The sequence below is a fragment of the Rutidosis leptorrhynchoides genome, chromosome 3, assembly GCF_046630445.1.
Source record: "Rutidosis leptorrhynchoides isolate AG116_Rl617_1_P2 chromosome 3, CSIRO_AGI_Rlap_v1, whole genome shotgun sequence".
Lineage (NCBI taxonomy): Eukaryota > Viridiplantae > Streptophyta > Magnoliopsida > Asterales > Asteraceae > Rutidosis > Rutidosis leptorrhynchoides.
In genome coordinates this window covers 257,175,263-257,200,449 of record NC_092335.1, presented here as the reverse complement: position 1 = coordinate 257,200,449, position 25,187 = coordinate 257,175,263, and the positions used below count along the sequence as shown (strand labels likewise).

Genomic DNA, 25,187 nt, shown 5'->3' with positions numbered 1-25,187 from the left:
TTGAATTTAAAGATTTACTTTGGTGAAAAATCTTATTTTATATGGATATGAAATATATCCCAAATCCATGGTTAAACTCTAATTGGAAGTATGTTTTTCAAAAGAGTCATCAAGATGTCATTCTTACGACGGATATGACTATCTTCTTGACACCTAAGCTGTATTTTCAACTATAAACATATACTTTTTCTGTTTAGATTAATAAATAATGGTTCGATATAAAACTATGGCAAGTCGAATCACTCAAAACAGATTTGTAACGAAGAAATTATGGGTAAAACAAAATTGGATATTTTTGTTTGTTTTTAGCTACGATTTTGATTAATAAAAATGGATGCTAACCTTATCCTAGCTAACTTACCTTGTATCCTACATGTATTTATACATGTCTTGTTCCCGAACTTATGGAAATACAATTTATAATAGTCGTGATTAAGTTCTACGACAATATATTTTAGTCTTAATAAAGATCGTAAGGCACCACATATATGTATATATATATATATATGTATATATATATATATATATGTATATATATATATATGTATATATATATATATATATATATATATGTATATATATATATATATGTATATATATATATATGTATATATATATATATATATATATATATATATATATATATATATATGACTTGATCACCGTGGATTCGTATACAAAGTTTTGACATATCATTTTGACTTCTTCTATATATATTATTGGAACGAACTATAAGACACCATTGGCAGTAATCTCGAGTTAGCTGTGGGTCGAAGTGGATTCCAACATAATATATATACTCTGAGTTGTGATCGAGCCTGAGACATGTATACAATGGGTCGCGGATTGCTTCAGACAATATACATATTATGTGTCTTATTATATTAAGACAATATATTATAGTGTTAGTAAATTCTAACACAATATACGCATTTATATTTATATATATATTTATACTGTTGAACTATCGGACTATTGGACTACGAACATTGGACTACTAACAATGGACAATTAAAATTATCGCAAGTATCATAAGTATGGAATATTAATTGTATATATATATATATATATATATATATATATATATATATATATATATCTTGACACAAGAATATTATTATTAGGTTCGTGAATTTGTCAAAGGCCAAGTCTTATTACCATCTATTCGGAAATCATCACAAGTGAGTTATAGTCCCATTTTTACTATCTAAATTATTTTGGGATGAGAATACATGCAAATTTATAAATGTTTTACAAAATAAGCACAAGTTCATGAAACTACATTCTACGATTGTTTTGTTATACAGGATATCTGTACTTATTATTATTATTATGCTTGGTAACCTAAGAATTAGTGAAAAACACTAATTGACGCGAATCCTAAAAGTAGATCTACGGGCACCAACCACCCCCATTTTCGAATAGTGGAAATGCTTTAGTACTTCGAAGGGTTCTTGTCATACATTTGAATAGTGGAATGTATGATGCCAGATATCTTAAGCGCTCTATGTTAAGGTCGGTTACCAGGCGACTCATCGTATGAATGATTTTTGCAGTTGTAATGATCCTGCGCATTTAATTAAATGAAATCTTGTGGCTTATTAAATGTTATGATTATTATATAGAAACTAAACATATGACTCACCAACAATTTTGTTGACTTTTAAGCATGTTTATTCTCAGATGATTATTAGAAAGCTTCCGCTGTTGCATGTTTACTCAACGTCAAGATTTGGAGTCATCATGCTTTTCTAATTAAATAAACTTGCATTCGGGAATTGTATTTGTAATATATTGTTGACAAGTATGTAATGGTGTGTGTAAAATACATGTATTTTGAGGAGATTGTCTTTGATCGACAATCAAAACTTATGTTTTTAAACCTTTATTCAATAATAAAGGTTATGGTTATTTTAAAATGAATGCAAGCTTTGAAAACGTCTCATATAGAGGTCAAAACCTCGCAAAGAAATCAATTAATATGAAACGTTTATAATTAATATGAACGGGGTATTTCAAAGTGTGTGTAAAATGAGAATGAGATTAAGTTTGAAATGAAGAATGAAGTGTGATATTTATAGTGTTGGTGGTGGTGGGTTGGCTGACGGTTAGGGGGGACAAAGGGGGGACAAACTTTGCTTTTTGCATAGTGGTGATCTAAAGGTGGTGCTTGTTGTTAGGATCTCATGCAACATGTGTGGTAATGGTTAACAAAAATGCTAGCATGTTGGCTCATATAAATGGGTTTTTGTCCTACATCTTAATGGGTCATAATTCCATTAAATTGGGCTAATTAAATGGTCCATTAGCTAGAGTAGGGTGGGCTTAAGTCCATTAAGGTAAAAAGTCCAATAAGACTAACTAGTGTGCATTAGTAAAATACTAAGCATAATTAAGCAACCAAAAAGCCAAGTAATTGTCATTAGAAAATAACAATTAGTTTTACGTAGCCATAATATTCCAATTATGAAAAAAGTTAAACGTGTACAAAGTACGTAGCTCGTTTTAAACGACAAGTGACACTAACGGTCATAAAAGCATTCGGGGATCAAGTTAAGTAACTAAGCACTTACTAACACGTTTTAAAATATAAATGAAGGTAATCAACATGAATTAAGATCCCAGAATATAATATAGTTCAGCACGCACAAATACGCAGTTTCGTGAAAATAATAAGCACAAATATAAGTCGAAAAATTCGGGTCGTTACAAATATGGCTTAATTTTTTCGTGGCATTGGTCCAAAAAACTTCTCGACAAATTACAGTCGGAACTCGATCAACTGGTGGCAGTTTCATCGTCGGTTACTTTTGGCTCGAATGAACACAATGGATGGAAATGGCAACTCGATAACAGTGGTATCTTTAAAAGCCATTCAATGGCTATTTTGCACGATGAAAAACTGCTTCTACAATCTTTCCAGGTACAAGAGACCAGTAAGAAACAAATAAATCCCTAGGATGATTAAAATCTTTGCTTGGAGAACCTTGCGTAAACGGATTCCAACTTGGGTCGAGCTCGATAAAAATGTATCGATCTCTACACTGTGAGGCGTCTAACGTGTGGCGATGACTTAGAGACGGTGGGTCATGCAATTACATTTTGTAAGCACTCCATAGATGTATGGTCCGAATATTACAATGGTGGGGCATTAGCTCGAGATTCTCAAAAATGCTAGCCCGTTAGCCAACTCAAAAGTAACAACGTCCTTTGGCAAGCGGTTAAATGGGTAAGTGCTTATATGATCTGGAAGAATTGGAACTACAAAGTTTTTCGGCAAAAAACACATATTTAGCCCGGTAATCGTTAGTAAAATGCAATGTGAAAGTTTCGAGTGGATCAACAAGAGATCGCAGATTTTTAACCTCGATTGGTTTCAATGGCTCAACCATCCTAGCTCGTGTGGGCCCTCATTACCTCCATGAGTTGGTGTGGGCTAAGAAATTGAATCCCATTCCAGCTCACGTGCTTTGTTTCAATGTATATAGCTAGTCAAGTATTATGTATAATTTTGGGTTGCTCGATTTCCTCGTTGTATAGTTATATACGTTCTCTTGTACCTTATATTTTATTAATACAAATCACTTGTTGCTTTTAAAAAATTAATTATAATAAAAAATTAAAAACCTACAATATATCTATCCAACCTGCTGTGTTTTTTAATTTTCAGTCCTGAGTAAATTTAGTGATGGTTGGGGAATCAATTCGTACTTTGTATGTTCTTTTGTTTGTAAAGTTGTAATTGTTAGTTTAGATTCTATAATGGTAAGTTAGAGTTTCATTTAGCTAGTGTTGCAATTTTTAAGTCTCATCATCTTTTTCGTGGAAAGTACTCAATATTTATATATTTCTCGTTTTAGAAAATACTCCGTATATAGTTGAAGAGTTATATACCTGTTACTACAGTACTATGTACGAAGTGTCAAAGTATGTGCTACTCCTTATATTGTTTTACATCAATTAATGCAAAATAGCAGTAATATTGAAATAATTGGTCAACTACCACCAAATATTTCAAATATTGAAATATTTGCCACCTAATATTCTCTTAAATGGTCTATATATGTCTTCATATCACTAATTTGATAATGGGCAATTGTGTAAAATGACTGAAAGCTAAATGAGCTCGATATGACAACTCAAAATGTTACAGTAGATGTTTCGATACAAAGAATCTTGATCACTTCCAAAAAAGGATTATATTGTGCGGACCTACAATTTAATAGACATTTTAACACGTTATTCTTGTTGAAAGGTGGATACATTGACAAATGTTAAAAGAAATCAAAAGACAAATATGGAATAGACAACTTGATGTGTCCATGTCACACGATTTAGTAGATGTAGGAAAATAAAAGCACATAGAGAGTTTATTCATGTCTAAAATTGGGTAGAATATAATTGATATTGCGTTTGGAGCATTGATGATGACTTGACTTTTCATAAAAGAGGTCGGGAGCTCGACTCTCATTTGCTGCAAATATATTTCTCTAGTGGTTAACTACATGCGATGTTCACATGTATATGGATTACTTGTGGGGATCTACTCCTAAGGGGTGGTAGGACCGTAATTGTTTGTTCAAGGAAATGATCGGGTGAGTTATATTTCTTTATGGTTAATCACATGCGATGCCAATATGGATTCGTCGTGGGAATTTCCTCCTAAAGGACAATAGGGCTGTAATTGTTTGTCCATGAAAATGATCGGGTGAGTGGATTCCGATATCGTGTTCGAACCAACGTCAGTGATTCTTAACTGATGTTGAAATAACTGAGTACAATAATAATATGCCAATCCTGTTATTGTTATTGACTTATTGTATTTAAATCTAAATGTAAAAGGTTAATTGTCCTGACACTTGGAAGAATATACTTGAAAATATATATAGGTGTATTTCGAAGCTTTAACGTATGTAGTCTAACTTATGCCTTTAACGTGATTTTAACGTGTAAAAGAATGCATTAATGACACACCAACATTATTACATACTATTAGATAAGTCAATTCTTCTCGACTATAGTCATTTAGGTAGGGACGAGACATAAATACTTGCGTCATATGATAATATCACATTAGATAGAACAATCGCTTAATTCATGTATATATATATATATATATATATATATATATATATATATATATATATATATATATAGGGGCAGGATCAATGGGGAAGTAACCAATCGGGGGAAGCGGGGGGAAGCAAAATTTTTTTTTTTTCGTTTTTTTTGAAATTTTTTTTTCCGGCATCAAGATCACACGAAATATGAACATTTAGAAGAGACACTTCGTGATGAATGTTATTATTTAGGCGGGAAAATGATCGACAAAAATAACATTCAAGATTATATTGTTCGTGAAGAATATGAACGTTTTTTTTTTTCATGTTTTGTGAAGTAAAATTTAGCCCGATTTAGAGTTTAGGGTTTAGGGTTTAGGGTTTGGTGTTTTGGGTTTATGGAATAAACCCAAAACACCAAACCCTAAACCCTAAACCCTAAACCCTAAACTCTAAACCGTTCGTGTTAAAAACAATCTAAATCCTAAATCTAAACCCTAAATCTAAACCCTAAACCCAAAATTTCTAAACCCTAATATCTAAACCTTATAAACCCTAATATCTAAACCCTAATATCTAAACCCCAATAGCTAAAACCTCAAAATACGCTCGAAAAACACGATAATTATTATACATTACTTCTTCGAGCGTTTTCCCGCCAAAATAAAAACATTTATCACAAAGTGTCTCTACTAAATGTTCATATTTTCATCTCATCTATAATGTTCGTGAACAAAGTTTTTTCAAAAAACGAAGAAAAAAAAAGTTTTTGCTTCCCCCCGCTTCCCCCCGAATGGTTACTTCCCTCTTGATCCTACCACTATATATATATATATATATATATATATATATATATATATATATATATATATATATATATATATATATATATATATATATATATATATATATATATATATATATATATACACACACATGAATTAATCGATTGTGAACTATGAATGTATGAAGATGATAATTATGGATGAACTATGAATGTATGAAGATGATACAACACTGTGATTTGATTTTAGTAAACTTGATGTTTGACTATGTAGTGCAGGATGGTTTAATTGAACATAAAGAGGATAATTAGAAGAATGGAATAAAACTCACTATAAACACACAAAAAAGCTCACACAGTCTGATACAAAAAAAAAAAAAAAAAAAAAAAAAAAAAAAAAAAAAATTGCCCAGATAAATAACCTTTGTATTCTTTTTATACTAGCTTTAAAGGGCCTTATTAAATTAACATATCATAAATAACTAGGATTCTAGCTCTTCCACTTTCCAGCCATGACTTTCTAGATCTCTGCTGCCAATTAAACTGGATCAGAAAACCCATTGAGCCCAATCACTTTGCAGCCCATTAACAACTAACGACCCATTCCGCAACTGCTTATTCCTTCTCCTGTAAACCTGACCATAGTGGCGATCAGTTGCACCTTCATCATCCTCCCCCCTTCGGAAGGACTCGGCCTCGAGTCAAAGTTGTCCCCTTCGTAAGGCGATAAATCAGCGACATTAAAGGTACCAGAAACATTATAATGACCTGGAAGCTCGATTTTATATGCGTTGTCGTTAATCTTTTGAAGAACTCGAAAAGGCCGATTTGCTCGCGGTTGTAACTTGCCAAAACAATCCCCGAGAAACCTTTCCTTGCGCAAATGAATCCAAACAGGATCCCCTACAAGAAAAACAACCTGCTTGCGACGTTTATCCACATGCTCTTTATAATGCTGATTTTGTTTCGTGATATGCTGATGTACCTGCTGGTGCAATTCTTTGATATATTCAGCATGCTCGCGACCTTCACTTGCACCTTCAGTAGCCATGAGTCTAGGCCGAAAATCGAAGGGAGTAATGGGAGTTTTACCATACACAATCTCAAAAGGTGTTTTACCCGTAGTGCGATTAATAGAGCGATTAAATGCAAACTCGGCCAGCGGTAAAGTAAGATCCCATTGCTTAGAATGTTCACCCATGAGACTACGCAACAAATTACCCAAACTTCGGTTGACAATTTCTGTTTGACCGTCGGTTTGTGGATGATGCGAGCTACTAAATTGCAACTTAGACCCCATACGTGCCCACAAAGTACGCCAAAAATGGCTAACAAACTTAACGTCTCGGTCCGAAGTAATAGTCTTTGGAATACCATGTAGACGAACTATCTCCACAAAATATAACTTTGCCACTTGACTAGCATCAAATGTTTTATTACATGGAATAAAGTGAGCCATCTTAGAGAACCGATCAACAACCACCATTACCGAATCTTTTTGACGTTGCGTGCGAGGTAACCCGAGTACGAAATCAAGACTTATATCCTCCAAAGGACCATCAGGAACGGGTAAAGGAGAATATAAACCCGAATCGGAACGAGTCATCTTAGCGGTATGACAACTCGACAAAGATTGACTACCCGATTAACATCCTTCAACATATGTGGGCAATAAAAATGATCTTTAATCAACGCCAACGTCTTATCCCTTCCAAAGTGACCAGCAAGTCCCCCCGCATGACTTTCAACTACAATGTCATCACGCAACGACCCACACGGAATGCACAACCGATGCCCTTTAAATAAATAACCATCATAAATTAAAAAAGTACGAAATATACCTTGTGAGCAGGCCTCCCAAATCTGACCGAAATCTCGATCAGTTGCATATGCTTGTTTCCAAGTTCCAAGACCAGTAAGGTGAACATAGGATAGATTGAGCAACGAATGACGCCGACTTAAGGCATCCGCGACTTGGTTGTGCACACCGGCTTTATGTTTGATAACCAAAGAGAAAGCCTGAAGTGTCTCTACCCATTTAGCGTGTCGGGGATTCAACTTGAATTGACCGTGTATGTATTTCAAGGACTCGTGATCGGAGTAAAGAACAAACTCCGCGGGTAACAAATAATGACGCCATGTTTCGAGACTTCAAACAATGGCATAAAACTCTCGATCATACGTAGAATACTTTTGGCGAGCCTCATTAAGTTTTTCGCTAAAAAAATGCAACTGGTCTATGATTTTGGCTTAAGACGCCTCCAATTCCAACCCCGGAAGCATCACATTAAACTTGGAACACCTCGTTAAAATTTGGCAATGCAAGGATAGGTGCCTTTGTGACCACCTATTTTAAGTTCTCAAAAGCATCAGTAGCCTCTTTATTCCAAGTAAAGCGTCCTCCTTTCATGCATTCGGTAACCGGTGCGATAACGGTACTAAAGTTTTTTATGAAACGTCGATAGAAGGAAGCTAAACCGTGAAAGCTTCGGATCTCATGAAGACTCGTTGGAAGAGGCCAACTTGTTATCTCCTCAACTTCGCTTTCATCCATTCTAATACCTTGGCCTGATACAATATAACCCAAGAAAACCTCGAGAGCAAGAAAATGACACTTTTTCCCATTTGCATATAACTGCTGCTTTCATAAAACTTGGAATACTTCTCGCTGGTGATCTAAGTGTTGTGCAATATTGGGACTATAAATCAATATATCATCAAAGTAAACAACCACAAAACGCCCAATAAAGGATTTAAAAACTTGATTCATTAACCTCATAAATGTGCTAGGAGCATTTGAAAGACCGAAAGGCATGACCATCCACTCATACAACCCGTCAGGTCTTCCATTCGTCACCCGGTCGCATTCGAATTTGGTGGTAGCCGCTTCTTAAGTCAATTTTAGAAAATACCGTCACCACACGTAATTGATCAAGTAAGTAATCAAACCGTGGGATCGGGAAATGGTATTTAATTGTTATTTTATTAACAGCCTGACTGTCAATGCACATTCTAAAAGACCCATCCTGTTTTGGGACGAGTAATGCCGGTACAACACATGGGCTCATACTCTCCCGTATTAAACCCTTTCCCAATAATTCGCTCATTTGTCGTTGCAATTCTTCAAATTCTTTCGGATTTAACCTGTAAGCCTGTTTATTTGGTATAGTCGAACCGGGTACGAAATCAATGCAATGTTGGATATCGCACATTAATGGTAACCCGGGCATAATCTCATCTGGTAATACATCAGTAAACTCAGCTAGTAACGGTTTAACCACATCAGGGATGTCACTGACCTCGTTATAACTTTTAGTAATATAACGACCCGGCTTTTTTGACTTGCTTTTGTGTTTTGTGCTTTCACGAAACTGCGTATATGTGCGTACTGAGCTAGTTTATGCTCTGGGATCTTATTTATTTATTAATTACTTTCATTAATATCTTACAAGGTGCTATTAAGTGTGTAATCACTTAACTTGATCCCCAAAAGCTTTTATGACCGTTAGTGTCAATTGACGTTTGAAACGAGCTATGTTTGTCGGTACACGTTAAACTTTGGTCATAATCGGAATATTATGACTACGAAACACTAATTGTTATTTTATAATAACAATTACTTGGGTTTTTGGATGCTTAATTACGCTTAGTAATTTACTAGAACACACTAGTTAGTCATGTTGGACTTTCTACCTTGTTGGACTTTAGCCCACCATACTCTAGCTAATGGACTATTTAATTAGCCCAATTATTAATGGTTAATTACTCAATTATATGTAAGACAAATTCCCATTTATAAGAGCCAACATACTAGCATTTTTACTTACCATTATCTCTAATGTTGCATGGGATCCTAATATAAGCACCAACTTTAGACAACTATTAACCAAAAAACAAAGTTATCCCCCCCTTTTGTCCCCCTATAACCTACGGCCTAAGGAGCCTCCCCACACCCCATCCCTCTATAAATACCATGCTAATTCCATGCATTTCACACTTGATCTCATTCACAATTTACACACACTTGTTCATTTATTTTCTCTCTAGTCTTTCTCACTCTAAAACTTGTAAGTTTCTTGGTTTGTCTTCTTCTTTTCTTCTTATTACACACGACATCATCATCATCATCATCATCATCATATGAAGATCAAGCTTGTTAGCTTTTAGATCTTGTTATATCTTGTAGATTCAAACTTGGATTTGAATCCTTCAAGAACATGGAAGATTAAAGATTTCTAGCTTTGAATCTTCACTTATTTTGTAGATCTAAATCTTTTAGCTTATAATCTCTTTATTTTGTTGTAAAGATTCAAACTTGTGTTTGTGATCTTCATGTAACTTGAAGATCTAGCTTCATGCTTCAAGGATCTTCAAGAACAATCAAGATTCAAGCTTTCTAGCTTTGAATCTTCATTACTTTTGATGGATCTAAGTTTTCTAAATTATGATCTCTTTTATTTTGTTGAAAGATCAAAACTTGTGTTTGTGGTCTTCATGAAACTTGAAGATCTAAGCTTTATGCTTCAAGATCTTCAAGAACATCAAAGATTCAAGCTTTCTAGATTTGTAATCTCATAACTTGTGTGAAAAGGATCCAAGCTCTCTAGCTTAGGGTTTCATTACTTTATTTGATCTAGTTTGTGTTCATACTTGTTTGATTGAAGGAAAGTTTGTAGCTTTAGTTGTAAATAGAACTTGTATTTGTGTTAAGACTAAGAATATGATGTAACCTTGGTTCATCATCCTTCTAAAACTCTTAAGTGAGTTGTATTCTTACTTGGTCTTAACATATTGTGTGTTGATGGTTGAATATTGGTCAAAGTGATGCTAACACATCAATGAGTTGTACACTTGAAGCTTACACGCATCAAGGATGAGAACCATGATGAGCATCAAGCACCAAGAAACCCACCGGAGCACTTGTTTGCTGTTTTTAGGGGTCTGATCAGACTCCCGGACTTCTGGAAAATTGATTTTCAGATATTTCGTTTTGAGTAGATGACTTTTCGTTTAGGCCTCGCCTAAATCCGATATACGGTTTAGGATTTATAGCCTTCGGAAAGTCACTACGCCTTTGTAACGACGTGCTGAAAAATTCTGACCTACTCGCACTTAAACCGTCGCCACAGTCAAACAAAGACGAGTTAGGTTATTAAAATTGGTCAGTGGTTAGAGGAATCACATACGGAGCTATGGCCACTGATATGCGTCTTTTTTATTTGTATAGAGGTCGTAACAGCTGTCCAAAGTCAGCCTATTGTTTCGATCTCTATTCTTGTTAAACTTACTTTAGCTTTGATGAATGATGATGATGATGACACTTAAACTTAATTTATGCACTTTTAAACTTTTGGGGACAATATACTGACTTAGTGACCTTTGACTTAGGTTGACGACCTTTCGGACAGACTTACTACTTTCATACTTTTCATATCGAATTTTACTGCTTATACACTGTGAGTATTAGCATCCCTTATTACTTTTTACTATTTTTGGGACTGAGAATACATGCGCTTTTTATGTTTTACATACTAAACACAAGTACTTATACTTTATATATGTGTGGGTTACAAAACGGCACAAAGATCCCCTTAGCTCGGTAACGTTTAATCATTGGTTTCCTAACCATGAATGCGAATCTTAGATATGGATCCATAGGGTTTGACATCCCCACTTGGGCTAGTCGCGCTAGCATTCAACAGGTTTTTAATAATTCGAGGACAAACGCACTCGCTAAGTGCACTTTTAGGGGGTGATATACATACGTTAAGTCTAGTTACCGGGTGCCCACGGTTAAGCATATACTTTATCATACTGATTTGAAATACTGATTTAAACTGCTGGTTGAAGTACTGAAATCTCGTGGTCTACATTACCTTACTGATTACAAACAAACTATAGCTCACCAACATTCGTGTTGACTTTTTAAGCGTGTATTTCTCAGGTGCTTAGACGTTGTTGCTTCCGCTGTTAGACTTGCTGTCTTGGTGTTATAGACTTGCTGTTATGGACCTGCTGTGTTAGATTTCCGCTGCATTACTTAGAGATGTCTCAATCATGGAACTTTTATTTTGTATTCGTAACTTACATTATTTTAAAACAATGGCTTTCTAATGACCTTTGGGTCAGAGGGACACCATTTGCTGCTCAAACTGCAGCGGGAAATGCTATTCGTAAAGTAGTGGAGCAAGGTATGCAACGAGCGGAAGTTATGAAAAAGGGTCCTGGTCTCAGAATCCCTTCTTCCAAGGTTAAGAGCCACGGAGCCAGAAGACCGTTCGACGATCCTACTTCTGATGTCATCCCCTTCTGTTCCCTACCATGACAAAACAAATGAAGTAAAGAATCCTGTTGGTTGAATGCGACACTCTCAGCGGACATGTTGACGGAAGTGTACTTCATTCCCCTTTGAAAGAAGTAAAAAAAGGGAAAGAATTTAAACTAATTGTGCCACAGTTGAGCGTTTACCCGGATTGAGCATATCCAAGAAAGACACAAGTGGTTTCCTTGGGGACAATTTCTCTCTTACTTATGTTAATGCTTCTATTAGTAGGAAGCACGTTATCTTTTGTAAAACGCTATCTTTTTATGAATGCAAAACTGGTTTTCAAACATCATATAGTGTTGACCTTGTAATGATCCTGTTGTTGATGATCCGTACATGTTGATTTTGTACGGGGCATCACATTTGGTATCAGAGCATTGGTTGTAGGGAATTAGGTTGTATTAGTGAGTCTAGACCAGGCCGAGTAGGATTCACTAATAGGACTAATCTACGACTTGCTTGTTTACCTATTTTTGCGGAACTGCTGCATACTACTGTATTATATTACTGCATGTTACTGCTTACTACTACTGTATGCTACTGCTTACTTTTACTGCTATATGAACTTGTTACATGCTACTGCCTACTTTCACTGCTATGTGAACTTACTGTATGCTGCTGCTTATTCTCGCTACTGCATGCTACTATCTGCTTTTAACATGATACTTTTGTTGATACTGCTATTACTGCCATGCTATGTACTGCTGTAGACGCTCTAGGCTACTGTAGTTACTATGCCTGATTTCGTGCTTGCTACCCGTCTGCTTTCCGCTGTACCGACTCGGAAAATTTATCTTTCTTAGTTCAGATGTTTTTCTGAACCCTTTTTCCACTCGTCTAACCCAGAGGACTAGTATTGTAATCCACCTTTTACTACCGTTGCACCGTTTCAGAGATCGAAACATTACTTCACGTAATCTAGGAGGAGAACCCCTCGGATTACACGCCCGCTAAAGTTGATCCTCGGAGGAGGAGATATGTTAGGACTTGTCGGAGTAACCGCACCCCGAGCTCACCCTAATTAGGCACTGTGACGACCCTAAAATTTCTGACCAAAATTTAAACTTAATCTTTACATGATAACATTATTCTGACATGATAAGCAATAAATTTTGACAAGTTTTAAAACTTTTGAAATGAGTTTCATACAAACAATTGACCAACCATTTGTTCGACGATTCACGAACTTCATAACTTGTATTAAATATATTCTTATGTATATATATGGATATATGGATTATATCTAACTTGAATATATGATAGTTAAGTATCTCATTAAGTATATTAATAATGGGTTTTATATATATAAATTGAGACTACTAACTTAAGGGTTTTGAAAATAATATATATATGTAACATTTAACGACATAATAACCCTTATGTTAAAATGAATATATATGTATTGTATTAAGATGTATTAATACACTTTTAAAAGACTTAAATACATATATTAACATAAGTATATTCAACAAAGATAGCTATACTCGTATTCGCATTCTATTTCCTCATGAATTCTATTCGAATTTTTACGGTATTTTTACCCGTCTAATACGCAGCTTAAAGATGTATAACTATTGAAAAATACACTCCTTAGCAGCCCCATTTTTGGATCCTAGCATCTTTTGTCTTGTTAATGAGTCATGAGACAAAAACTCACGAGTTTACTAACCATTTTGGCAACATATGACTCAATTATTAACTTAAAATTCGTCCATATGTATCACCCCATTTTTCCATTCCATTTTCTCATTCTTTACTCCAAATTACTCTCTCAAAATACTTCTATCTTCATACTAGATCATCACCAAGCATTTTCCTCATCATCTAGCTTCAAAATCAAGGTAGAACACTTCTTAAAACTCCTGTTAAAGTCCTACTCTATTGCTATCTTAATAAGTTTATAAAACTTGTAAAAACTAGAACTTATTTTGGTGGAAACCAATCATGTTTATAAACTAATGTAACCTTACTAACTTGACTTTAAAAACACTTATTTATATTTATTATGACATTATATTAAGTTATTATAAGAATTTATAACTTGTATATATGTATAACACCTTAGAACTTAATATACAACAATTGGTCTCTTTCGGTTCTTGAAAACTGTTTTGACACACGAATTTAAACGCTATCTTAAACTTTGTTTTAGAGCATATAACTCTGGATATATGTTAATATATATGAATCAAGATTTTTGTAATTTTTTCATGATTTTAGACGAAGTGAAAGTATTTTTAAAAAATTTATTAGTTGACTGATGACAGATTTTATCTGAATCCGTCCACCGTTACAAGTTAAGGGCATAAGCCTAACTTTGAATATAAAACCAAAACTTTTCGATTATATTTTGAAAATACAACATATTAAGGAGTCTCCAGCAACTTGATTCATTAAAAACCATGTAGTAACAAATAATTTATGAATCGAAAGATTTGGCTAAGATTAATGTTGTATGCTTAATTAATCAAACTAGAAAACTATGCTAACTAAGACCTGAGCTATTTTCCTTGATAGCACCTATTAGTGTATATGTTAATAACTAAAATATAGAAGGTAAATTAAAAATATTGAGTTTAGCTATTTTTCATAGCCTACAGACTGTTCCTATGACGAATTATTGAACTGTGCGGAAAGATTTACGCACCTGTGTCAAAATGAAATTTTAACTAACATATACTCCGACTCAGAACATATGTCGATTATGGCTGGTTATAGGACTCAAATACCTTTCCAATGATGGCTCTTACACCTATAGAAGTCGAACACACTATGAGATATACCTATCAGGAGTTGACTATTTAAAATCAGGAAATCTATATAAGATTTAAAATAAGACTAACAACTAATTACTAACTTAAACAAGTAAAAATATTATATAATTAATATATAAACTTGTTTTATCAATATTATATGTTAATAATATTATTTAATATATATAATTGATATAGGTTCGTGAATCCAAGACAAACCCTGCACTTGTTATTTGCCGTCATATACATAATTGCTATGAAATACAGTATTGTGAGTTTCATTACTCCCTTTTTATATATATTTTTGGGCTGAGAATACATGCGCTGTTTTATAACTATTTTACGAAATGGACACACGTACTAAAAACATATTCTACGTTGAGTTGTACCACTTTGCATATTTTTCCCTAATAGCTTGGTAACTAATATTTACATGTTGTAAGAACATGTAAGCGCGAATCCTATTGATAGATCTATCGGGTTTGACAACCCCAACCGGGCTAGTCGCTCTAGTATCGTAAACGGTTGCATAGTACTTCATTTTTACTACACTTGGTACAGTGTAGGGAGATTTCATAATAAAGGGAATATGCCACATTAATTGTTAATTATGGTTACCGAAGTGCTCAACAACTTATAGAATACTTTTATACACTTGCGAGTGTACAGACATTTATGAAAACTGAAATCTTGTGGTCTATTACTATTACGGAAATGATTGATTATGATAAACTAATGAACTCACCAACCTTTTGGTTAACACTTTAAAGCATGTTTATTCTCAGGTATTAAAGAAATCTTTCGCTGTGCATTAGCTCATTTTAAGGATATTACTTGGAGTCATTCATGACATACTTTGAAAGACGTTGCATTCGAGTCGTTGAGTTCATCAAGATTAATATTAAGTCAATTATAGTTGGATGTAATATGAAATGGTATGCATGCCGTCAATTTTTGATGTAAAGAAAGTTTGTCTTTTAAAAACGAATGCAATGTTTGTAATATGTATCATATAGAGGTCAAATACCTCACGATGTAATCAACTATTGTGAATCGTTTATAATGTATATGAACGGGTCATTTCAGGCACGTACAACGTATGAACATCAGAATATTGTTCAGCCTCCGCGAGTTGACCCGTATTTCGTACGCTTTCATGACCGTCACTTATCCCTTTCATCCTTCAACACTACTCGACAATCTAACGACACTTCTGGATTGAGGTCCCTAATACTCTTAGGCATTGGATAAGTCGAGAAGGCATCTCCTTTCACAAGGTCAGAGTGTCTTCCACTGAAGCTCAGTCATACCCAAAGACTTGGGAGTCGCCTCAAGACATATCGTATTACTACTTGCTACACGTACAACTCGACACGAGATCCAGATTGAATTTCTAGAAAGGAACCTAACGACGTTACTTGAACCCGAATATTTTGAAGAATTTTCGGGACATTTAGGCATTGATGCATGACCTAAGGAACCTACGCACCCACACCGAAAACCGTGAGATTAATTATGTAGATTTTGTTTTGAGATAGCATATATAAAGCACCGTTAGATGAAATTGAGTAGAACTGGAAGTGATCACATTACATTGAGTATATGGAATGATATTGGAATGAAAGTACGATTTAGTACATTATAATGACGCCAGGCTAGCGTGATTATATTGAAGTAAATCATGCAGAAGTTCCAATGTTACTACATGAGGAATATGAGGTGATTCAGGGAAAATTTTGGTGGGGATCACTTGAGTTTACGCATTATGGTCTGTTAGAGGTAGGGAAAGAATAACCACGTAGCCCAGATACTATACAAGAAGGGCCTTGATTGCAGAATTAATAACCCGAAAATTTGTTATAGATATAGACACCCTGGACACTAAAGGAAAAAGGTTCTCAAATAGGAAAAAAAAACTTTGGACTTACTTGCGATAGAGCAATCGTTATCTCAGCTATGGAGACTCGCATGGATCCTGATTTTAGTTAGGGTACGTTTTGTCACAACATTTTATTATCTAGGAGTTGTTTAATACTATAACGATAGAAACCTTATATCTAAGAACCTTAGTGTTATGACTAATAAGCCATTAACAACCATGAGAGTTAAGTATTCTATAGGACAAGCTAATGGTAAGCTGGCAGAGATAGAGGAATAATTCAAGGTAGTACCTTAATATTAACAGGTGGGTCATTTGGAAATGACCTCATGCCAACAAAACTTGGAAGTTTTAAAATGGTAGTGGAAAGGATTAGTTACCTATGCACATGCAGATGTTATTTGAGAAAATTGATAGAATTTTTCACGGTAGAATAATAAGATTTGGTTGGAATGAACCTTAAGATTAACCTAACACCCATCAATTTGGGAAGCTTGATGTAATAGTTGGAATGGACTTTAGGATTAACCTAATACTCATCAAGTTAGGAAGCTTTGATGTAATAGTTGCAATGGACTGACATTCAAGGATGAAAGTGAAAGTTATTTGTAGTGACAAGATTATTCGTATACCTCGCGAGAATGGTGAGCCCCTAATAGTTTACGGGGAGAGAAGTAGCCCGAAGCTAAACCTTATTAGTTGCATGAAGGCACAAAAGGTCATGAGAAAAGGGCATTGCTACTTATGTTGGGAAGTGTCTGACTTGGTCCAAGGTCAAAGCCGAACACCAAAAGCCATCTGAATTATTTCAACAACCCAAAAATCCCGCAATGGAAATGGGAAGGAAATAACAATGGATTTCATCACGAAGCTACCAAACACGGTAGGCGGTTATGACACTATCTGGGTTGTTGTCGACCGCCTCACTGTAAAGACCCGAACTAATCCATAAGAATGAATACAATAACATATGATTACATCGCGAGGTACTTGACCTCTATATGATACATTTTACAAACATTGTATTCATTTTTAAAAGACAAACTTTCATTTCAACGAAAGTTGACGACATACATACCATTTCATAATATCCACTATCCCACTATAATTGACTTAATAATAATCTTGATGAACTCAATGACTCGAATACAACGTCTTTCGAAATATGCCATGAATGACTCCAAGTAATATCTCTAATATGAGCAAATGCACAGCGGAAGATTTCTTTCATACCTGAGAATAAACATGCTTTAAAGTGTCAACCAAAAGGTTGGTAAGTTCATTAGTTTAACATAAATAATCATTTCCATCATTTTAATAGACCACAAGATTTTCATTTTCATTTTTCATAAATATACGTCCCATGCATAGAGACAAAAATCATTCATATGGATTGAACACCTGGTAACCGACGCTAACAAGATGCATATAAGAATATCCCCTATCATTACGGGACATCCATCGGACATGATAAAACAACATCAAAGTACTAAAGCATTCGCAACCATGGATGGGGTTTGTTAGGCCCAATAGATCTATCTTTAGGATTCGCGTCAATTAGTAGATCGGTTTACTAATTCTTAGGCTACCAAGCAATAAGGGGCATATTCAGCTTCGATCATTCAACCATAGAATGTAGTTTCAATTACTTGTGTCTATTTCGTCAAACATTTATAAAAGCGCATGTATTCTTAGTCCCAAAAATATATATTGCAAAAGCATTTAAAAAGGGAGTAATGAAACTCACAATACGTTATTTTGTAGTAAAAATATGCATAAGACGATACTGAACAATGCAGGGTTGGCCTCGGATTCACGAACCTATATCAGTTATATATATTAAAACATATAATCGTAATAGAACAGGTTTATGTATTATTGTTATTTTAGTAACTTGTAAGTCTCATTAATAACTTAATTAACTATATTTATTTTAAATAAATTAGTTAAATAATTAGTATTTATGATGAAAATATTAATGTTCTTATGTGATATGTACTCAATATATATTTATATAGTTATTTATTTGGTAAAAAAATATCCATAATAATAAATAAAAAGTTGTATCATTTTGTGTTAATAATAATAATACTAATAATGATTAGATTTAGTAATGATTCTGATATTAGTAATTTTGATAATAATACTAATAATAAAAGTAATGATAGTAATAATAATAATAATAATAATAATAACAACAACAACAACAACAATAATAATAATAATAATAATAATAATAATAATAATAATAATAATAATAATAATAATAATAATAATAATAATAATAATAATAATAATAATAATAATAAAGAATTACTACCTCAAGAAAAAAGGGGTTTCTAAAAAAAATTGTCTCACACTAGGCTCGAACTTGAGACCTCTTGCTAACCGACACAACACCCTAACCATTCCTCCATTCTTGCTTTTCTGATTATAACTAGGATTTAGATTTATTTAACCCTTTTTACACAGTTTCCATTTTCATCTTCTTCAAAACAAAAACAAACCCATTTTAACATCTCATCATCCTTCATCGAATTCTATCATCATTATCAATATCGTTGTTCATACATCATGATCTTATTTATCAGGATCACAATTATGATCTCTCATCATCAACATCCTAATATAAATATTTAACCATAATTATAATATGATCATTATCATATTCATAATCATAATCATAATCAAAAATTACTATATCTTCATCATAATCCTAACCGTTATACGCGTATCATCACCATGCTTATCATTATAAACGTATCATCTAACCAAATTCGTATAATATCGTCTATCATCATCGTACTTATTATCCTTAAACGTTATCCTATCCCATCATAATATTATTAACATGTATCTATCATACACCACCATTGTTTTCGTTACCTGAAATCAGTTTGGTATGAGCTCACAGCAACTAGGCCCAATCATCTTTGTATCATCATGATCCAGTAGAAATATAGGATAAAGAACACGGCCCATATAAATTTCGTAAATGTTTATATGAAGCGGCTAAAAGGAAAAATAAATAAAAAAAATCTTGGCCAGCTAGTTATTTTAAAACCCAACTCAACATCATTCCTATGTCATTCTCCACTATCCTAATCAATACCAAACAGATTACCGAAAATCACTCTATTATTATACTTATTTATTTATTTATTTATTTAATTTTTTTCGTTCATAGTTAATTGCAGCAGCCTGCATAGTACCTTCTTCTTCGTAGACTTTGAACAGAAAGCTTATAGCAACAATTGTTTAACAATGGCGATTAGATGATGAGTTTATGATAGTTCATGGTGTTCATACAGCAAGAACAACAAGTAATGATGTGGGCTGTTTGCAGAAGAAGGAGTATGGCAGCAAGTTTCACGGTTTTGTGGTGATCTTCGAGTAGGAGAGAGATAGAAAAGAAAAAATAGGGTGGTGTAGGGTGGCGAATTATGGTGGTGGAATTGGTGGGTCAGGGTGGTTCGGTTGTATTATTCATCGCGGAAGAAACAGAAAGTAATTAGAAGTGGATTTGGGTTTGTGGTGTACTACTGCTGAGATAGCCGTGAACCCTTGTGGGTTCGTTTCGATCGACACCAAAAGAAAAAGAGAAGAAACAAGTGTAAGTTTACCTTAAATGTTTGTTTTAGTTGTTGAAGGGTCTACTTGGGTCCTTTGGTTCGTAACATAAAACAGAATTTATATAGTTGTAACATGTCTCGTCCATGTTACCGTATCATCTGTGCAGTTTGCAGATTTACTAGGGTTGTTGTTATTGCTTGATTAAACATAAACGTATAGTAGCAGTGATTAATAGCGGAAGACCATGGTGATTTGAAATGGTACTCAGCTAGAAACAGATATGAATAAGATTAATAGAACAAGTGGGTTTGAGTTTGTGTATTTAACCAAAAATATAAACAAGAAGCACGAGTAGGAAAAAGATTAGTAACTTGGTTTATAGCAGTAGTAACAATCAAGGGTTGTAGTTGTTATGGTGTGCTCGTGGGTGAGATGGTTTGAGACCATGGTTTGAAGTGGATGGTATGAAGGTGATAACCGTGGTCAGTGTTGTAAAAAACCCGATTACTCGCCGATTAATCTTCGATTAATTATTTTTAAGAGCAATCCGTTCCGATTTTTAAAAAACCGTTTAATTAAAGGGTCAACGTTAATTGATGGGTCAAAACCAAATTTGATAATCAAAATCCGTCAAAGTAAAAAATGGATAACATCTTAACATTAACTTAAACTAGAACTTTATAGTTTTGGAGCAAGATGAACAATTTTAGACAATTATGTTAAAGTTTATTTTTATATTTATGGGTTTTTTTTTATATATTTACACATATAATTTTTAAAATTTAATATTTAAATGTATACAGTACAATCCGATTAATCTCCGATTAATCCCCGAATTGCCGATTAATCTTTCTAAAGTCCCGACCGATTAATCTCCGAATAGCGAATTTTGCAACCTTGACCGTGGTGATTGGTGTTTCATGGTGATGATGGATTTGAGGAAGATGGTGGTTGATGAGGGTTTTAATGATGGTGGTGTTGGTCGAACATGTACAAACCGCCGTAGATTCAGATCACAACGATGGTTGTTAGTGGTGTTGGAGGCTTGAGATGGTGGCGATGTGGTGTGTAAATGGGTGGTTGTTTCTCATCGATTGAAACAGAAAAGTATTTTGGCAAAGTGGTCTAAGGTGTCAGTTTAAATGAGTTGAAGTGGGTAGAGGTGGCTCCGGTGGTTGACTGCAATGGCCGGTGGTTGTGGACAGTTGAAGGAGAAGGAAGTATGGTTACGATTTTCCTATCTATGTGTGTAATATGTATACATATATAGATATTTAATAGATAGAAAAGAAGAAGAAACAGTACCCCATATAATTCATATGCAATAGTTAGCAGCCAGGTACTTTGGAGTTTTCTACCGACAATTTTCACGGAGTGTGTCTATTGCTAAACAGTTAACGTATAAAAGTGTTCCTAAAAGTCCCAGATTTTTAGAATAAATATATTTAAATATTTCAATCATTAACTGTTGGAAACCTGATCAAAAAGGTTTGAACACCAACGAAATGTCAACCGAGTGATACAGACGTTTACTATTTAAGCTCGAAATCATTCATATACCATTTTCTTTCTCTCTATATATACAATCAGTTTTTAATAACAAGTTTACCACATAAATATATGTTATATAATTTTTAACAAATAGATTAAAAATAATTTTATATATTTACAAATAGTATTTATATACATATTTATATTTATATCCATAGATTTATAGTTTTCGATACGTCGCATTTTATTTTTACATATTTATTTCCAACTAATACATCATATATTATTTTAAATAATAATTAAAATTATTATATATATATATATATATATATATATATATATTTATATATATATATATATATATATTTATATATATATATAATTAAAATTATTATATATATATATATATATATATATATATATATATATATATATATATATATATATATATATATTTTTTTACAATTAGTTGTTCGTGAATCGTCGAGAGCAGTCGAAGGTCAATTGAATATATGAAACAGTTTCAACTTTTTTAAGACTCAACATTACAGACTTTGCTTATGGTGTCGGAAATATATAAAGATTAAGTTTAAATTTGGTCGAAAATTTCCGGGTCGTCACACTCACCACACCTGCTCACTTTCTAGCCACGAAAGGAACTGATACAATGGACAAACCTGCACAATGATACATAAAGGAAAACGTATCCCGTCACTTCGGTGATTCAAATTCTATCTTAAGAACTAGCCAGGAATCTTATTTGATACTCATTCTTACACGACTCTAACTCCTAACTTATTCTGAGAGATTTCTTATTTGATGATAATCACGACATCATCCTTCTTACTTCGATATTAGTCATACCAGTTCGAAATTTCCAAAATCAATGGGTAGTTAATTCCCATCCTCATACTCTTCCTTTCGTATCTCACTTATAAGCAACAACTTTACACTTAAGCATTTTTGCCCTACTAATAGTCATCAACCACATTTAAATTCAATAGTTTTTATTACCTCGTAACATTTTTGCTCAAAAATCACCCGTAATTTTCAAAAATCTTTTACTCGATCCTCACCAATCTTTTTTCAACTTGTAACCTTTGAAATATGAAAAGTTGTTTGCCAAAATTTTACACATACTATTTTACTGTGCGATCCTCTCAAAGTTTAATAAAAGTGAATTTATTTTATTTGCCATTCGTGCAAAATTTTGAAATCGTACATGTTATATAAAATAAAGTAAATGATTAATTACTTTTGACAAATACATATGAAATTTTACTTTCACTTTTACAAATCAAATCTTTTATTCAAAAGATATTTTACTTTGAATGATACGGGTTGTACAAAACCCTAGTTTACTAAGAACTTCGTTTCTTTTCTTACATTGTCACCTTAAACAATTTCTATAAAATTTCGTTGCTTATTATATAAACTTCTTCATTGCTTATTCGTATCCAAGTCATCATGAAAACTTTACAACCGTTGAAATTGAGAGATTCATGTGTGTGTGTGTGTGTGTGTGTGTGTGTGTGTATGTGATGAAGGCACTTACTACCTTGCCATGCCCTAGCCTTTGGGCATCCACTAACACTTAAACCATTCAAATTATTACGTTACCCCAGGGATCTTATTTGCCACACCTGTTGGAACAATGCTCTTTCTCACATAACTCTAAGTCCTGACTTATTCCAAGAAATTCTCATTTAGTGATATTAACACCATCAGTATTTCGAATTCAATATTAGTCATAACCTGTCTGACATTTTGCAAAGTCAAGAAGCGATTAATTTCTCGTCCTCATGCTCTATCCCTCGTACCCCACTTTTTAGCAACGGCTCCGCACGTGAACATTTTTGCCCAAAGACTTATGTCCTGATAATTATCAAGACTACATTTAATTCTTTAGTTTTCATTACCTAGTAACATGTCACCCGATGATTCAAAGATTTTCCACTCAATCTTTTTCAAATCGTACCCTCTGAAATACGAAAAACTATGTTTATCAAAATTTTTACACGTTGCTTATTTGTGCGGTCCTCACGAGATTTATGGACAAATGAAAGTGCTAAAAACTTTTCTGTCACTTATGCGATTTATAAAAACATATATGTATAAATTTACCCTTACTTATTTTGGTTTGTACATACCAAGTTATACCTCCAAATTATTTAAAAATCGCTCATTTATTGAGTTGTTAAATTTAAGTCAAATGGTTTTGTGCAAAACGGTACACGTTGTACATACTTCTAAATTTAGTAGGAACTTTCGTTCAGTTTATGTTGTCACATCAAACGTTTAAAGGTCTATCAAAACTTTCTTGATTGATTTTATTAAAGGCTTTTGTATTAGACTACAACATGTATGGATCACACTTCTTCTCGTCCTCCGTTTAGGGATGAAACTTACTATTAAAATCCATGTTAAAAGCTCTTGAGCCACCTTGGATGGCAGTTTTTACAAAATTTGGTAGGAAGTGTTTGCACACATAAAATGTTCCTTTTAAGGTTAGACTTGGCAAAGACGCGGAACAATAAATCAGTTTTCTGGAAAAAAAACTCAGTGGTCACCCTATCGTAGGAGAGGCACTAGGCGAGTTTCTACTCTCAATATTTCACTGCTAATCGCAACCCCCCTCGTAAACATCATCTCTATGGATTAGTATATTGAGGTACAAGAAATCGTTTTTGAGATCCTTTTCACTGGGAATAAACCATTCTTTATGATCAAGGGTTCACGTATCTTCTCATCCGCGAATCCCCTTAAGTATAAGGACAAATTCAGGACGAACTGCTCGGAGAGTTCACTCTCGTTCAAAGATCACACCTTTCGTGCGATTTTCTTTCGAAATTGTAGTGTAAAATACTTTAGGAATATATGAATCTTATTATACTCTTGGAGGGGACTGCTTAAAACATCTACGACACTGATGTGGTTACTCTATATATTTCTTCCTTCGTTGGTTGCAACTATATGTTGTTCTAGTTGATGTTAACTCTAACTTCAGCATGTAACTGAAGGCATACATTATGGAACCTTGCTTTCATTCCATTCAAGGATAAGTTCACACGCAATATGTTAAACTGGGTGATATCCTTCATTGTTCGTTCAGACCATACTGAGGACACTATAAATAATTATGGCTTGCATTGCACGTAAAATTTGTGGCTAACACCATCCAGGCATCAACTCACATGGTTGTGATCACCATGTTTTTCATTCTATCTGTCAGCTTTGTATTGCGACATAAGCGCTCAATGTTTTGATGAGTTTGGTAACATTCATGATGCATTTCATGCATCCAGCTTACTAGAGATACCTG

General features: G+C 33.8%; 1 protein-coding gene across 1 annotated transcript; it reads right to left on the bottom strand.

The window, feature by feature from the left end:
- Positions 1 to 7,446: 7,446 nt before the first annotated feature.
- Positions 7,447 to 9,074, bottom strand: LOC139900965 (uncharacterized). Its single transcript, XM_071883709.1, has 4 exons — positions 8,757 to 9,074; positions 8,407 to 8,543; positions 7,686 to 7,993; positions 7,447 to 7,640 (listed from the first exon to the last, which is right to left on the bottom strand). The coding sequence occupies exons 1-4, from the start codon at positions 9,072 to 9,074 to the stop codon at positions 7,447 to 7,449; spliced, it is 957 nt and encodes a 318-aa protein (XP_071739810.1).
- Between the last annotated feature and the right edge of the window lie 16,113 nt (positions 9,075 to 25,187).

What these genes read in the sequence shown, in the direction of transcription:
- LOC139900965 (XM_071883709.1), bottom strand. Translation starts at nt 9,074, where the DNA reads ATGCCCGGGTTACCATTAATGTGCGATATCCAACATTGCATTGATTTC. An exon ending in ATCAATTACGTGTGGTGACG is followed by an intron (nt 8,544 to 8,756) that starts GTATTTTCTAAA and finishes ATTGATTTATAG; the next exon opens with TCCCAATATTGCACAACACT. An exon ending in TTATATTGTATCAGGCCAAG is followed by an intron (nt 7,994 to 8,406) that starts GTATTAGAATGG and finishes CATTGTTTGAAG; the next exon opens with TCTCGAAACATGGCGTCATT.